The following is an 18,377-nucleotide window of genomic DNA, read 5'->3' on the forward strand; positions in this document are numbered from 1 at the left end:
AGGTCACTCTTGTGAACCTCACGTTAGTTTATTTTTATATTGCTTCAATGAAATGTAATTAGAAGTAACACATGCATTGTAAATACTAGTGATGGCATATATAATCACTATATGCTCATACCTACATACATAGTACATACAGCATAGGTAATTAGCCAAATAGGAAATACAATAAATCAGACTATATGATATGATGAACCTATATAAAATGTTATACTGTACTTCTGAATAGGAATATGATTGAATCCAGGGTTGTCGTAATGACCTCAGTATGTTTATGTGAAAAGCATGGTTAACTCTACCAGAACCAGCATAGGTGTCTCATGATTGTTTGACATGACATACTCACATCATGCCTATGACTTAAACACTGCGTTAGACTCAGCACCCACTGTTATCAAAACAAGCGCATTCAGCAGACACACATTCCGTCTGACAAGGACACTAAGACTAAATGGTGGACATGTGGATGAAAAGTCTGGCATTGTGCCAGCCAGGGAAATTTTCCTCTTTGAATAGGTAGTCGTGACATGTTATGGTTGTGAAGTCAACAGAAAACTGATTCAGTCTTCATCAATATGCCCATTATTACACCTGTTGCACATGCTGGCTTATTTACACACTTCTACTAATTCAAGCAAGATAGTGAAACACAGTTTTCCTAATAGGACAAAAAGGTGACATTTTGGTGAAATGTTCCATTTTCAAAATTAGTTCTACATGAATGCATTTAAATTTAATTTGAACTGTATATTTTCTGAATAAATAATAATGTTATTTAAAGCAATACATTTTTAAATTGAAATATCAAGGAACAAGTGAGATCACTTTAAGACAGGCACACTAAGTATTGTGACTGAATTATACGTCTGATCAATCACAAACAAATTGCTGTCGGCAACTGACCCTCGCACACCCTCCGACTCGCTGCTATTGAGCCATTATTGAAAATTGCACAAGAAATCTCGAAAATATTGATTTTCTTTTTTTTATGCCAGATTCATGTATGTGCAAAATTTAATACATTTTCACACAGGTTTAGGTTCTCAAAAACAGTTTTATTTGCAAAAAGTGAACACGTGCCACGTGAACAACATGCAATGAAACATCTTTAGATGAAAACACCCAAAGTTTGAAGACGATCGGACAAACTTTCTAGGAGTTTCTTAAAATATGACCTCTATAAAAGGCCAAAAATGGCACCAAATCCAAAATAAAGTCAAAATGAGCAACTTTCTGTGAGCTTTAGCTTATGCTTCCGAAATATTTTTTTGTATGCCGTGGGCTGTTACATATGCCTATCAATTATCACAGAGCAAAATTTATAACCGGGAATACTTCGTTAAAAAGACATGTTTTGAAAATTGCACAATAAATCTCTAAAATAAAATTTTTTATGCCAGGTCTGATGTGTGTGCAAAGTTTCATGAGTTTTCACCCAGGTTTTAATCCTCAAATACAGCATCGTTTTTCTTTGCAAACTGGACAGTGCCAAAAGTGCGTGATGTAATGAAAAACGTTCAATAACTTTTCATCTTAAACATCTTTAGATGAAACACTCCAACATTTGAAGATGATCAGATATTTTTCTTTGAGTTAGTTAAAATACAGTATGATCTCCATAAAATGATAAAATGGCTTGCAAATGAGAGAGATAAAGTTGTTGCGTATATCAGTGGAAAAAAATAGTCCAATCTCCACCTTTCCATGAATTGTCGGCACTCGTCAACTTTTCTTTTTTTCAATTCATTGTCGCCATTCTAGGCTGCAGCCGCTCATTGGCGCTCAGTGGAGAGGGCAGGGCCTTCGCTTGGTAGTAGACGACAGGATTTTTCGACATTGCAATCAAGTGGCTGTAATAATGCAAACAATATTGCCGTCTTGATAAAGTTCAACAGCTGTAAAAACAAAAGAAAGTAAAAACATACCAGGTATACCAAGTCTCTTTTCTTCTTGTCCCGGTAGTGGTAGCTGGCCGTGTTATATACTGTAGCTCGGGGTATCCACGATTATATTTTCCTCCATTTTGCGCTCTCGACACAAAACCCACCAGGTGTACAGGACGCTGTGTGTGACGTAGTATACCCCGATGCTGTTTGGCTGTCGTGAGGCAAAGAGGGGAAAACAGTTAAATTATTTTATACATGATGAATGGACGGATTTTCGGTGCTTCGCTCTGCGTCCCACCCCTCCAAACGACACATACGTGCCGTCCCGCACAAAACTGTGCCTGCCTGCTCGAACTACGTTTACTTCAGTTGAATCTCGCTGCCAGAAACACCCTCAACGGATTTGGTATGAATGCAGGATAGAAACTGTCCGTAAAGGGTCACACAGGGTTATGTAGTTGGACAGAGTACTGTTGCCCTCTTGTGTGTAAATATGAATTTGCATTTTCAGTGAATTTAATACGCTTGTCAACAGGACAATGGGCCAGACATTATTAAATTTATGACCGAGGCTGCGGGCCGGATAAAATTTGACCACAGGCCGCATTTGGTCCCCGGGCCAGGCTTTGGATATGTCTGATCAAGGGGAAACATATAACTGAGAATACTCAATTATTGTTAAGAAGAAATTATTAAATACAAAGTTTGATGCTACGTCCCAGTCGTATAGTTTATCAAACTAACCTTACAGTCACTTATTGTACATGTTAGGGTATGGCTACCAAGGTCTGTGTATGTCTGTGGGTGCTACACCTGCCTACCATTTTTCATAGCCCTAGGTCAAACGAAATAGGACAGGGCTCAATCAAACCTCTGTAGGGGGCGCTACAGACCCTATTTTTTACTCATGTATGGTAACATTACAATATCACATTTTTGCCCAGAGCCAACGTGTGTCAAACTTTGGTGAGCATTCATTTTTATTTTCTCAAAAATGTGATTCTTTATGGCGAAGAATAATAAGCACTCATTCACTGCCTTTGACAAATACATTCGTCCAACCTTTTTTTTTTTTTACGTGGAAGGGCGGCACAAACCCTGGGCAGTCTCTAACTGTGATTTTCAAGGTTGGAAGCTTTTTTTTTTGCACACCACTGGATGGCATTATCGTGTTGGATGAGTGATTAGCCAATGTGAAAAAACAAAAAAGAAGAAAGAAAGAATCATACTGTGGTAATTGTGATGATTTTTTGCAGTTCAGATGATGGATTGATGGATGTTTATTTTTACTATCATTCATAAGATGGCTGGAAGCCAAAGAAAATGCAGAGAAGTCCAACATATTGTGGATTATATATATATATATATATATATATATATATATATATATATATATATATATATATATATATATGTATATATATATATATATATATATATATATATATATATATATATATATATATATATATATATATATATATATATATATATATATAAACCTGCCTACTATTATATGTATATATATATACATACATATATATGTATATATATATATATATACATACATATATATGTATATACATACATATATATATATATATATATATATATATATATATATATATATATATATATATATATACAGCCCTAAGATATATAAAGCCCTAATATATATTAGGGCTGTCAAAATTAATTGCGATTAATCGCAAACACATACTTTTACATAGTTTGACTTAAAATGTTACTCTACCGTCCAAAATCCAAATAATCCATATATTCATATATCTGAATCCATCCAAATCCAAAATAATTTGCACACTTTGCACAGCCAAATTCAAATATTTGTGGTACATCTTTGGTGTATCGTTCAGCTCTTGTCTTTTACAGCAAAATAATCGTATTCAAGGATCAAAGAACAGTCTTTGAATTGAAATATACTTTTTTCCATATTAATTCCTAGATTTTCCTCAAGTAGATAACGGTTCAAAACTTCGTAAATAATGTAGTTGAAAAATGCGATTAATCGCGATTCATCTTTTGACATGCACGTCTTTATTTAAGTTACAGGTAATGGCACAATGGCATATACCTCTAACTTGGCGTGTACCTCTAACTTAAATAAAGGTGTGCACATTTTCGTGTCATGGTTCACAAAAGTCACGGTTTATACGGGTTTGGTACAGCAATAAGTCTCAAATGCATAAGACTATTTTTTTACATTTTTTTTTATTTTTAGTCTTAACAGAGAGCAAGTTACAATTCAATTTCCGATTAACCAAAAAACATTCCCCATTATAAAAGCACGAAATAGAATAAACACTTGCATATTAGGGTTTGTCCTTAATAATAATAATAAAAATAATAATAATAATAATAATAATAATAATTAAACACAGGAAACTCTCCTTTTTGTTTGGATAGAATGAGGTTGCAGATAAAGTCAGGTAGCACTTGCCAACTAGTAACTTTTAACTTCGTTCTAAGAGTTAGGGCGCAGCAGAGGACAGCTCATACTCAACCACGGCTCTTGTATTGTATTGTACAGTATATGACAGGGAGCGCGGTCTTGCTAATATGCGCCGGGGATCCTTGGATGGAACATTGTAACGGGGCTCCAGCATGTTTAATAAACGTTTGAAGTCCAGATCATCGACTAAAGCATATGGGTGCATATATGTTGCTATGTATATGCTGATTGCTTCATAATTACGAATATTGTTGACTCTGTCTGCTTTCACATCTTCCAGGCTGCTTAAAAATAGCGGGAATAAGTTGTTGGTGTTGATAGGGTTTCTTTTTTGGACCCCGGTAACTGTATCGGGGCGATGTTAGCATGTTTGAAGTGTTACCTGCAACATACTGAACGGAGGTCCAACAATGCCTACACACAGTTCTTGTTCGCTTCACCGCTCGCAGCCTTGCAGTCCATCGCCGCCTTACGGAAGGCGAAATGTTCCCGGCTGACGATACTATATACACAATACACTATACAAACGGGTCCGCTGATAGTGTAGTGGTACACACGCCTGAGTTGTGTGCGGGCAGCGTGGGATCGATTCCCGCTCAGTGACAGTGTCTATGTGTGCCCTGCGACTGGCTGGCGACCAGTTCGGGGTGTAGTCTGCCTTCGCCCATTGACGGCTGGGATAGGCTCCAGCAACTCCCCGCGACCCTATATAGGATAAGCGGTTTGGAAGATGACATGACTATACAAACGGCTGATTTGTATAGTGCAGACGGCTTCTTTAGCTCCATGCATCCTCCCGCACTCACCATTTTCTTCTACATTTGTTTTGATCTATTTCTTCTTAAAACAACAAATGAGTTTGCATCATTGTGCATTGTCACAATAAATCAAAACATTTTGATATGATGTGCACACAGCAGGTTAAGATTTAATTTAGTCGTTTTATGTTAAATCTAATCTTTTCATAGTTTTGTTCACATTATAAAAACAAATGGTAACTTCCAATATGAACAGAATGTGTCAATGAATTGACACGCAAGCGCACAAAACATGAGGTCATGTTGTGCAGTGTGTTTACAAACGAAAATACGGCCAGTCATCCTGATGCATTTGTGTTAAATTCAAGAAGTGTGTGCTTCATCTAACTGTTCACCCCATATATTTACCACTTCTTAAGCATTTTCCTTTTGCCACTGTGCTCCTTTTTCCACCATAGCTTTTCTGGCTTCTCTGATTGTTGAACACTTTTGATGTTTGTTATCTTTAAATGACTTATAGGGCAGACGAGCACTGCTCCACACATTAGACATATATCTGGTTCATATCCACTTTGACATGAAAAAAGTCTGAAATACAACATCAGAGCATAAAAGAAAAATCAGAATTGATTGGACATTATGTCCTGTGTGAGCGCAAAATGAACAGTTGTTCAGCCCCCACTGAAGTCCTTGACAAAGCTGCCAAGGATGTGATTAGGGTAAAGTCTATGTTCCACTGGACGAATTGACCTGGCCAAATTGAATGTAAAGTGGTGAGGTTATGAAATTGTTAGAGAGGAGGGATGCAGCAGTATGGAGGAGTGAGGGGGGAAGAAAAATGATGGATTGTGAGTAGGGTTGCCAACTTCCTGAAAAATAAATAAGGTGAGGCGAGACCATTTAAAGATTTGAAAACAAAGAAAAGAACCTTCAAACTAACTCTAAGATATACAGGGAACCAGTGAAGAGTGGCCAGAATTGGAGTTATGTGCTCCCTCCTACGAGCTCCAGTTTGGAGGCGAGCTGCAGTATTTTGGACCAATTTGAGGGAGGACTGGTTGATTCCAAAAATGAACCACATTTCAGTAATCCAGCCAAGATGTAATGAAGGCATGGCTTACTGTTTCTAAGTGCTGTTGAGAAAGGAGAGGCTTTCTTTACCTTAGCCAGCTGTCTCAGATGAAAAGAAACTGGATTCAACAACAGCACCAACTTGCCGGTCCAATTTAAAATCACTGTCCAATTTAAAAAGGCAGATGGCTCAATTTACCCTAGTCCTATGCTCAATATGGTAGAACCACAGTTTAACATTCTGCCCAACATTCTAATGTATCGATTCTGGCCCCTCAATACTGATTGATTGAAGGTTAGCAAAGGCTTTCTTTATTGCAGCATACATTTAATGCCTTCATTGAAATAGGCACATCTATATGTATTTATCAATTAATATTACTTATTATTTTTGCTACATCAAATTCTAAATATACGACTACAATAATCATACTAAAAAATTGAAAATGCGTATTCATTTTGTGTGTGAGTGTGTAATGATTGTGTAAGGAAACACTACCTTTGGCATGGAAACTTTTTGTCAGGCATTATTCTTTATCCCTTTTGGATGTCAAACACTTCATCAATAACAATATGAAATACTGTAAACTATGTATTTGGTTATCTCTTGGTGTACTATTGTAGAATGCTTATTGCCTGAAATAAATGCTGACAAACAAAAAATGTGGCCAATCAGGATGTTGGACGGTCTTTCATTCACAGTAAATGTGAAATGTAAAATAGATATACTCACACTCTTATATGGAGACATTGACATACCTGTCAACCCTGGGGTGTACAAATCTTACAAAGTTGTAATTTGCTCTTAAATATCTGTATATAATCTTACAAATTATTACATTATTTCGAAATGGCTGCTGTCACGTGAACGGAAATCAGTGATGTACGGCGTACATTCTTTGAAAAGATGTTTCCACCTGTACAAAGTACACAGAAAGTGTACAACTTGATAGGTTTGCATTATCCATGAATGATTTGTAGGGGTGCGGATATGATTTTATCACTGGTCTTCAGTCCGCGCGGCTGAATGCATATGAGCCACAGATGGATGCAATTTTACTCTGTCTTTGGTTGTTAATCATCATAAATAGAGTTTTTTTTTTTTTTAAGTGCTGGGTTTCCACAATCCTTGATAGAGAATAGTGGAGCCAACACTGAAAATAACAACTACCAGCTTCAAGGACCGATGTCTTAAGTCTAAAAAAAAACTAAACTAAACATTAAATAAATTATTCAAAACAGTCAAAAATATTAATAATTGATTAATATTTTACTTGTGGCACTAGGAGAAACAAGGTGCGCTGGGAAGATGAATAACATTCATAGTTAAGAGATATGATTAACTGCTTCCAGCAGGTTATAGCATATCACTTTAAAGCTGAACTGTTTATGCATTCTGCAGCACACAATTTTGTGACGCCACATAAACCTTGCTTAGCATTAAATCATGGAAAGAGTGTAAAGTTCTACTCAAAAACTGTTCATAATAAAAGACAGCCTTCCAAAACAACAGCTAGTTTTATTATCTGTTAAGGCTTAATCGTCTGACATTAAGTGAAGGGATTTTACAGATGATCATTAATCATTTGATATCTGTGTTGGTTTAAATTCTCCATTTATTACCACCCTCCTTCCCACAATTATGTCTCTGTCACTTTCTGTCTCACTATTCCCAGTTCCCTGTGGAGGGGTGCTGACAGGCAGCAGAGGCACTATTCTCTCTCCTGGATACCCAGACCCATATGCCAACTATCTGAACTGTGCCTGGAAAATAACTGTTCCAGAGGGAGCTGGCATCCAAGTAAGCTACCCTCGGCCTCTTTGATATTCATTTTTTAAATTATTGAGACTTTTTGCATTGATTTAAGAAGCTGCACCTTCTGTCTCTTATGAATATTTGGTAAACCTGTACCATTTGCATCTCTTCTAGATTCAAGTCGTGACCTTTGCAACAGAGCACAATTGGGATTCTCTGGATTTTTTTGATGGAGTTGATGGCAATTCTCCAAGGCTTGGTAGCTACTCAGGTAAAAACTACTTCGAGTGAATGTCATATGACATCTGGAATTGCAAGTCAGATCACACCCTCCTGGAAGCAGCACAAATGTGGTGATAGAGCAGATGACAGTTGATGTGCTCTTTGAGAGCACTGTGTAAAATCATCAATAAATGCCATCAACCCTATCCCTAACCCTCCCCTACAAAATTATTCCAATACTTTGGAGACCCTCTAAAACAAGTCTCTGTCCCTGTTTGGAATTGCAGTATTGCCCCATAGCTCGTGCTTTTGACAATGGCACTCTCGCCTCAAATTCTAATAGAAGAAAACAGGCCAGTGTGTGAAATCATGGAATGAGCATGAGAGTGCAAATGTGAAAATAAATAATTTTCATGAGGTTATAATCAAGGGGTGAATATTTCTCAAGGGTGAGCTATCTTGCTGCAGATCTCATTGCTTTCATTGGAATTGGAATTGGAATGTCATTGCTCTCATTTTGAACAGTTGGCCATCAGCGAAATGTATACGTAGTTGTGTGCTTATGGGCTTATTATTATCCTTAGTTTCCATTTGGGTGTTTTTAAATGGAAGAAGTTTTCCCATTTTAAAGCATTTTTTAGAACCAAATATTGTCTAAAACTGTTTAAATTAAGAAGGCTGGACCCATTCAATTTCCAGTTTAGTTTATATTTTGTTTGTATGTACCTAACACCATCATCACCACCACCTCCACCACCCCAAAAAAAACAGAACAGTTTCTTCCCTTTCATGTTGAAAGCCAAAGACAGAGTAAAATCTGTTCCCATGTTTTTTCTCTGGCAGCATGTCCAGTATGCATATTGATTTTCTGCATGGTTTTGGTGGGCCTAAATAGGGAATACATATGGAATAAATATGGAATCCTGATGGACAATGCTGACATTTGTGACAATGTTGTGAGTTTGCACTTTATCCTCCACAATACAGGCACGACGATTCCTCAACTACTGAACAGCACGTCAAACAACCTCTACCTGACCTTTCAGTCTGACATCAGTGTCTCGGCCGCTGGCTTCCATTTGGAGTACACAGGTAGGAGGAAAAACAGCTTGTCTGCAGCCTGTAGTGTTGTTTGTCACTTGGTTCTTGAGTTGGAAAGGACAAATAAAACTACAACGACCAGTCCGAGTGACAATAATGTAGTCGATGGACTGAGGTCAAAAGACCCCTTATGATGAAAACAATTTATGGACTCCAGTTTCCCTTGCCCGGACGCGGGTCACCGGGGCTCCCCTCTGGAGCCAGGCCTGGAGGTGGGGCTCGATGGCGAGCGCCTGGTGGCTGGGCCTGCACCCATGGGGCCTGGCTGGGGTCTGTGCAAGCACACATAACTTGGGCTCTGGCACCAGTCCTCTCGAGAGGGGTTGGACACTCTTCCAATCTGGAGTTTCCCAAGATGAGAGGCGCTGTGCAGGTGTGGGCATACTTATTGCCCCCCGGCTCGACACCTGTACATTGGGGTTTACCCCGGTGGACGAGAGGGTAGCCTCCCTTCGCCTTAGGGTGGAGGGACGGGCCCTGACTGTTGTTTGCGCTTATGCACCAAACAGCAGTGCAGAGTACCCACCCTTTTTGGAGTCCTTGGAGGGTGTGCTGGAGAGCGCTCCACCTGGGGACTCCATTGTTCTGCTGGGGGACTTCAATGCTCACGTGGGCAATGACAGTGAGACCTGGAAGGGTGTGATTGGGAGGAATTGCCCCCCCGATCTGAACCCGAGCGGTGTTCGGTTACTGGACTTCTGTGCTCGTCACGGATTGTCTATAACGAACACCATGTTCAAGCATAAGGGTGTCCATATGTGCACTTGGCACCAGTATACCGTAGGACGCAGTTCGATGATGGACTTTGTAGTCGTATCATCGGATTTGCGGCCGCATGTTTTGGACACTCGGGTGAAGAGAGGAGTGGAGCTGTCAACTGATCAGCATCTGGTGGTGAGTTGGCTCCGATGGTGGAGGAAGATGCCGGTCCGACCTGGCAGACACAAACGTGAGGGTTTGCTGGGAACATCTGGCAGAATCCCCTGTCAGAAGGAGTTTCAACTCCCACCTCTGGCAGAACTTTGCCTTCGTCCTGGGGGGGCGGGAGACATCGAGTCCAAGTGGACCATGTTTCGTGCCTCCATTGTTGAGGCGGCCGATCGGAGCTGTGGCCGCAAGGTGGTCGGTGGCTGTCGTGGCGGCAATCCACGATGCTGTCCAGCTGTCCAAAAATTGAACATAGTCAAAATTGGGCGCATAAACATTATCCAGTGTCACATGGTTATGATCAGGTTTGCCTGACACAATAATAAATCGGCCATTGTCATCTGAAATAATGTTAGAAGGTACAAAAGATATGTTTTGATCAATCAAAATAGCCGCACCTCTGGCCTTTGCGCTAAAATTGAAATGAAAATATTGCCCCGACCAACATTTCCGCAACTGCCAGTGGACCTGATCCCTCAGGTGTGTTTCTTGTAGGAAAATTACCCCATACCTGAGCTGCCTCAAACGTAAAAAGACCTTCTTGCATTTAACCAGGTGGTTCAGCCCCTTTACAATCCAGCTAACAAATGTAAGGTTACTGTTCATACACTACCAATTGCACATGGAAAATGATAAGTATGGCAATAAAAACAATAAAGAATAAAATAAAATAAATTTCTCAGGCCCTGTCTACACATAGCCGGGGTTTTTGAAAACGTTAGATATAAGACTGCGGTCAGCCATATCATCCACACGTCCCCAGAGTTTTTTCAGTGAAAACGCAAAACTCCGGCCGCAGTGGAGATTTGCGGAAATATCCGGATATCTCCGGATCCGCGTTTTGGTGTGGACAGTTACACCCGGAGATTTACGTCGTCACTGTGCGACAAATTGCTCCGACATCACTTGCGCAACTTGTGTTTTCATTAGAGTCAACATGGATTCTCACGGCGCTGCGTTGGTTATAGCCATTCTCGATTCACTTTTTGCTTACTTATTTGTCCGCAACCAACCACTGCTTCTCGGTGAAAGGTTTAAAAGCAATTTTTACCTCCTGTTGGTTCTCCCGAACGAGTTTGGCGCCATGTTTTTGGTTTCATAGAAGTGACATCAAAGGACGGAAGTTCTTCCGAATGGACAGTATAAAATCTGCTATGCAAAACAAAAGGTTGTTTCTGATCAAATTTTGGATATAGACAGATGATATCCCCAATCGCCATCTCCATCTTTATATAAAGAACGGTTGAGGCTGCAGATCGAATTGAATATAATCTCTACCCGTCAGGTCAAAGGCTGTCTGATTAGTGCTAAAAGTGTTTTTTATGAGCACGGTGAGAAAACGGGCAAGATTTTGGCCAACCATTTACAGGTAATTGGAGCAAGACAACTGATACGTTGTATTAAGACTGATGGTGGGGACACTTCATCTGATCGTAAAATAATTAATGATAATTTCAAAACGATTTTATTCCAGGTTGTACACACCTGAATGTGCTGCAAGTTTGGGCGATATTGAGGCTTTTTGTCTCTCTTGATATTCCCTCTCTTTCTCCTGATCTGAGACAAGCTCTTGAAGCACCTATTTCTCAGGAAGAAATTAAGGTTTCTATAGCGTCTATGCAGTCAGCAAAGGCACCAGGGCCAGATGGGTTCTCGGCTGATTTTTTAAAAAACATTTATGGATGAACTTTCACCCTTTTTGCTCTTAGTTTTTAATGATTCGGTGGGGACCAGTGCCCTTCCCTCTATGTGTTATCAGGCCTGTATCTCCCTGTTGTTAAAGAAGGACAAGGACCCGTTAAACTGTGCCTCGTACAGGCCTATATCGTTATTAAACAGTGATGTGAAGATTTTGGTAAAGCTGCTGGCTCTTTGATTGGAAAGGGTGCTTCCAAGTTATTATCTCACCTGACCAGGCTGGGTTGGTTAAAAATCATCATTCCTTTTATAATATTCGATGTTTGTTTGACATTATTTACACGTCCAATAATCTTCTGGCAGAATGTGTGGTCTCTATGGATGCCGAGAAGGCGTTTAATAGGGTTGGTTGGGATTATTTGTTTTTTGCGTTGGAGAAGTTTGGCTTTGGCCCTTTATTTTGCTCATGGATAAAATTGTTATGTTTCCCCTATGGCCTCAGTGTTAACGAATGGCCAATATTCATCCATCCATTATCTATAGCGCTTATCCTCGCAAGGGTCGCAGGCGTGCTGGAGCCTATCCCAGCAGTCTTCGGGCAGTAGGCGGGGGACACCCTGAATTGGTCGCCAGCCAATCGCAGGGTACACAGGGACAAATATCCGCACTCACAATCACACCTAAGGGCAATTTAGAGTGTCCAATCAACCTACCAAGCATGTTTTTGGAATGTGGGAGGAAACCGTAGTACCCGGAGAAAACCCACACAGGCACGGGGAGAACATGCAAACTCCACACAGGGAGGCCGGAGCCGGGATCGAACCCACAACCTCTGAACTGTGAGGTGGACGTGCTAACCAGTCATCCACCGTGCCGCGGCCGATATTCAGAATATTTCAAACTGTACCGTGGCACAAGGCAGAGCTGTCCTTTAAGCCACCTACTATTTGCCTTAGCAATCGAACCACTTGTGGTCTCGATTCGTAACAGCAGAGAGATTCACGGAATTCCCAGGGGTGGTTTTGAACATCGGATCTCGCTCTACGCAGATGATTTACTGTTTTATGTGTCCGACCCACTTAGGTCATTACCTGCAATACTGCGAGCTTTAGATGGTTTTGGAAAATTGTCTGGTTATAAAGTAAATCTAGACAAAAGTGAACTGTTTCTGATTAACAACAAGGCATTTAAACTTAATTATGGTAGCTTTCCACTTAAGGGAGTGAATGAGCAATGTGTATATCTTGGCATATGTGTCACTAAAAAATTTAATAATCTAGTCAAATATAATTTTCTCCCGTTACTTGAGCAGTCAAAGCGGCTTCTATCCAAGTGGTCCATTGCTATTGTCTCTTATAGGTTGGATTAACTCTGTTAAAATGACGTTGCTCCCAAACATTTCTGTATCTGTTTCAGTTCAGTGCCTTCTTATTTTGGTCCCTACGTCATTCTTCAAATCTCTGGATTATTTGATTCTGTCTTTTATTTGGAATGGGAAGCAGCCTAGACTGAGAAGGACTTTACTTCAACGGCCTAAGCAGTCAGGTGGAATGGCTTTGCCAAACTTTCAGTACTATTATTGGGCGGCTAACATCCAAGGTCTACTTTACGGTGGCATTTTCATTTGGATCCTTCACCCCCAATCTGAGTGTCTATGGAGGCTCATTCTGGGGGTTTGGACTACAGGATTCTGTCGGGCGGCACTAGGCCCATGGGTCCTCGGCAACGCACTAGTCCCTGGGGTACTAGGCCTACATACCCGGTCCGGATCGTGCACAGGGTCCGCAGTGGGGTCAGGGCCTTCCGACTCAGGGGGGGGCGGATCAGTTTTAGGTCTGGCTGAGACACAAGTACCACACTCCAGGTGAATTGTCATGCGATGAGAGCCATCAACTATACGCCAGGTCATGCGAAGTAATGGATATACTTGGCCAACAAGAAAGTCACTGGTACCATAAATACCACTCGGGAAACGGGGTCGTCCCATTCCAACTCCTACCAGGACACCACTGATGGCCAGGTCAGCAGATCCAGGCCATGACAACCTCTCCAGACGCAAGGAGCAATCGCCATCGCTAATATAAAGCCCTTCAGGAATAAGCCAATTTTCACTGGCTTGGCTTAGAGGTGAAGGGAAACAGCAGTGTCCCATGAAGGCATCTCCCACGATCCACGCAGATCGTAGGAAGATTGACCCACACAGGACACACCACAGTCTTGGTATTATGTCCTGTAAAAATATAAAGCAAACCAAAGTTAATGCAGCAACTCGACCGTTTAAACAAGCCGAGGAACGGATTGATAGAATGTTCATTGAAATTTTTTAAAATGTCCAGATTGGATCGGGTCCTTCGCGCCTGCTGATGATGTCACGCTTTACATATCTGTAATATATTTATTTGTGTCCATGTTTGTCACCCCCCTGGCTGTTGTGTTTTTATCTTCGGGGTTACTAAATAAAAAATAAAATAAAGTATATCACTGCTACGCTACTTTTGCGAGGCAGCTCGTACGTCACTTCCGTTTGCGTTTCTCCCGCCAAACTGGAAACAATTTTCTGGTTGACTCGGGCTGCAAGATTGTATGAACTGTACATAATGTGAAGTAAAACGGAGAGGATCATATGATTGGTATGATGTCTCCAGTGATCCTGTCAGAAAACACAGGCCCGTATTCCACTTGACACATTCTTTATTGTGGTCTGCAACAACACAAAGAATAACCTAGCAACATCATCCAATGCATATCCATTTGGTAACAATATGCCTAAACATTACAATTCACTGTATTAAGAAATTAATCAGCCAAACAATACATACAATACACATTCACACGTTTCATCACTACAATAGTTAGCATATGAGCCAAAATAACTAACTAGTGTTCATCAACGTGACATCACTCACGAGAACATACCTAGGCTATTATGTACAGCAGTTACCTGACACGAATTAGAATGATTAAACTCACCTTTTAACATTCACACACAACAACAAACGTGGTGAAACACGGGCAATCTGCAACTACTGAGTTTGCTGGCACAAACAAACTACGAGCTGTGTCGAAGGAGGAAAGAGAAACAAAAAGTCACTCAATATCAACACTTAGTGTTCGAATAGCGTTCAATGCCTGCTCACAGTGTGGGACATCAAGGCACTACGTCGAAACTCAATGAATTTATCAAATGCCAACAATCACTAATTATAAAACAACGTGAGATTTCTAACATGAAGTATTTCTAATAAAGTGTGTTTTACTCCAAATATTTTTTCACCATAATCCGATTCTGAAAGCCACGAAAAGTGACGAGAAGTCTTCAGTCAGCATGTAGAACAGCCATGGGGTGGCAAAAATTGATGCAAAGAAATATATTACAGAAATAGTGTAACGAATTGGGTTATCTGTGTTGTGGTCGAATTTGTGTCTTGCCAAGTTGTGTTGTTTCCTAGGTTAATGAATGCATCGCGCGACTCGCTGGATGGGAGGGCATGCGAGCGAGAGTAGCAGAGGACGAACAGGAGAGCCGTTGCTCTTTTTTGACTGAACGGTTGTCGTACTGTATTGGCTTCGGCTGTGGCCCACAGTCGCCGGTTGGACTAATAAAAACATGATAATTAAACTACGTCTGACGGCGTGTTCTTTGAAGTCGCTACAATATATTTTAAAGTGTCGTCTTCGGCAGGTGCAAAGGACCCGATCAGATCTGCTACCCACACCGGCTTGTTGCGGGCTGCAGGACGGATCTAATAATAAAGCAATATCATCCCAAGGGCCGTAAAAAACCTTCTCGCGGGCCGGATGTGGCCCGTGGGCCTTGACTTTGACATTTGTGCTCTAGGAGGTCGCATAATAATGCTCGGGGATCCGGGTGACAATGCCCGTTCCGCAGTGTGACTCCGAGGTGGGAGGGCAAAAAAGGCTGAATAGGTGAAGAACCAGGCAACTGAAACCAATTAATCAATTACGCCTAGTTCTCTTGTTAGAACCCCTTGGATTCGTTAATTAATTAAGACAGAGTAACAATTAGTTTTCAATATTGACACCATGCCCCGGTGGTGACGGGGTAACTGTACTTCCACATAAGAAGGTTGAGTGGATACAAATAATAATGGGTTCATAAGAATGACAAAGATAAATACAATTTAAGAGATTTAATGAATATAGTAATAATTACAACAATGATCATCAATCAATTATCATTCCACCTTTGCATGGAATACAATCAGTAATCAGATAAGTCAGTCACACGTTAGAATTGTTACAGAAAAGTCCCAACAAATTCATTCAAAGTTACAATCTTTGATAGATAGTAAAATTATAATAATCAATAAAATTGTAAGGATGGTAAATAGTAATAGTAAAATGGTTAAGTGCGATTAAATACTAAGTCTAATTTAGGTGATCAGTCTTAAAAATACACAAAGTCTAATTTTTGACAAGATAATTTTGGAATAGCGAAGAATTATAAAGACGCTCGACTGGCTCAATCTATCTGCGCAAAAGTGTGTCTCTTCTAGAAAATTACCTTATCATTGCTATAATTTAGAGATGTCCAAAAAGAAGAAGAAGAAAAATAATCCTTTAGGCTGAGCAAAAGTTGCAAAGTGGAAAAAAGACTTAAGTTTGTCTTCCTCCATCGAAGACGTCTAGACACACTACTGCACCACACGCTTAATAGTTGAGAAAGAGCAATGTTGCTTCGAGACGCTGGCTTTTATAACCTCGTCTCACAAGCAATGAGATCATGGAACATTCCAGTCAGTGTGGAAAGTCCTGAACAAATGGAAAGTCCCTTGTGGTTGGGACTTTCCAGCCAGTCAGCATCTATTTACTTAATGTTTTGCAAAAACCATGGCAACGTGTACTTCTACTGCCGAGAAAAGGCATTGTCCTTTTCGAGCTGCTGGCCGTCTGTTTCCAGTTCTTGGCCAAAGATCTTCTTGTTCCTATCCCAGCTGTCTTCGGGCAGTAGGCGGGGGACACCCTGAATTGGTTGCCAGCCAATCGCAGGGCACACAGGGACAAATATCCGCACTCACAATCACACCTAGGGGCCATTTACAGAGTCTAATCAACTTACCATGCATATTTTTGGAATGTGGGAGGAAACCGGAGTACCCGGAGAAAACCCACGCAGACACGGGGAGAACATGCAAACTCCACACAGGGAGGCCGGGGCCGGGATCGAACGCACGACCTCTGAACTGTGAGGTGGACGTGCTAACCAGTCGACCACCGTGCCGTGCCTATGCTCAAGCAATAAAACATAATAAAATAAGGTTCACACAAACATTGTTACAGTCAATCTCTCATGTGAACAATATGTATGACATTAGTTACTTTTCTTTACACGTGATATTTCTGAGAGTGATAATACACATGGGCTAATTATCCTTGATCGCTGTTACAAGCAATATCTATTTTAAGTAAGATAACATTCATGTTGCTAATGATTTACAACATTTGTTCATAGAAAAAGGTTGTTCAAAAGAAAGACCTAACACAGTAATCACACTGTATTGTGTTAAGAGTAAAACTTAATCTCAGTCAAATGCATTTGTATCATAACATGCCTTCCCATCAGTTTGTCATTGTCATTGTAATGTAATCTTGATAACATCAATATTACATTCTTATCCATAAATGCTGCATTGAACTTGACTTGGTATCTAAAGTACATTCTACTTAAGGCCTGGCCTGCTCTAGCGATCCCTGGTGTCCAAATTTGGAATTGCAATTCTAAGCCAATTGTAATTCCTTTCCTTCCTAGGGTTTAGCCCATAACACCTTACTAGGGTTTGGCCCATAACGTCTTATTTGTACCATCATTTCACCTGACGTGGCGCACGCCATCCGACTGGGTACTCGGGTTTCCTTGCCAGAACTGTTAGGTCCCCCCCTTCTGATTGGATGCTTTGTTTGCCTTGGTGGCTCGGTTGTCAAACAAGCTCTCAAAATTTGGTCTCAATTTAGGGAAGAGCCTTGGTTTTCATGTTTTCTCACTGTTGAGCCCTATTGCAGCCAATCACTTATTCGCTCTATCAGCAGGCTTTTGGGTTTGGCATGAACAAGGTCTGAGAAGCTTTGCAGATCTATATTCAGACGGGACCTTTTCTAGTTTTTCTGATTTGAAAGAACGATTCGGAAGTGCGGCATCACATTTTTTAGGTATCTGCAGGTCAGGCATTATGTGCAAAGTATGACATCACATTTTCCTCGTAAACCTCCAAATAATCCCCTTGATGCTTTTTTATCCATCGATCCTACTAACAAAGGTGTGTTGTCTAAAATTTATAATTTAATTTGAAAACTGCATTATCCATCTCCGGCTGTCATTAAAGCTGCCTGGGAGCAGGATTTACAATTTGCGTTCACAGACGATGTTTGGGATTCCATTTTAGATCAGGTGCATTCATCGTCAATGTGCGCTCACCATACACTTATCCAATTTAAAGTGGTTCACCGAGTCCACTTTTCCAAAACTAAACTGGCACGTATTTATCCGAATGTGGACCCGACCTGTGACAGATGTCGGGGAGAACCTG

The 18,377-nt window shown here is 40.6% G+C and overlaps 2 protein-coding genes across 12 annotated transcripts in view; one reads left to right on the forward strand and one right to left on the reverse strand.

The window, feature by feature from the left end:
• LOC147144176 (CUB and sushi domain-containing protein 3-like) overlaps positions 1-18,377 on the forward strand; it is a 708,031-nt gene that overhangs the window by 356,123 nt on the left and 333,531 nt on the right. For all 11 annotated transcript variants that reach the window (XR_015087713.1, XR_015087712.1, XR_015087709.1 and 8 more), the window contains exons 36-38: positions 7,865-7,989; positions 8,119-8,215; positions 9,154-9,258. Coding sequence is in view for 6 of the 11 variants with exons in the window: in XM_086037008.1 (XP_085893134.1) it covers positions 7,865-7,989; positions 8,119-8,215; positions 9,154-9,258 (327 nt within the window). In the remaining 5 variants the exon portion in view is untranslated. The remainder of the gene's footprint in view (positions 1-7,864; positions 7,990-8,118; positions 8,216-9,153; positions 9,259-18,377) is intronic.
• LOC147144179 (uncharacterized) lies at positions 1,405-16,498 on the reverse strand. The gene is made up of 7 exons (XM_086037009.1): positions 16,358-16,498; positions 13,786-14,062; positions 13,592-13,671; positions 10,277-10,429; positions 9,206-10,201; positions 1,929-2,100; positions 1,405-1,853 (listed from the first exon to the last, which is right to left on the reverse strand). Exons 2-5 carry the CDS (start codon positions 13,982-13,984, stop codon positions 10,004-10,006), a joined length of 630 nt encoding a protein of 209 aa, XP_085893135.1. The 5' UTR covers positions 13,985-14,062; positions 16,358-16,498; the 3' UTR covers positions 1,405-1,853; positions 1,929-2,100; positions 9,206-10,003.

The sequence above is a fragment of the Filicampus tigris genome, chromosome 8, assembly GCF_054856515.1.
Source record: "Filicampus tigris isolate MCC_2025a chromosome 8, RoL_Ftig_1.0, whole genome shotgun sequence".
Lineage (NCBI taxonomy): Eukaryota > Metazoa > Chordata > Actinopteri > Syngnathiformes > Syngnathidae > Filicampus > Filicampus tigris.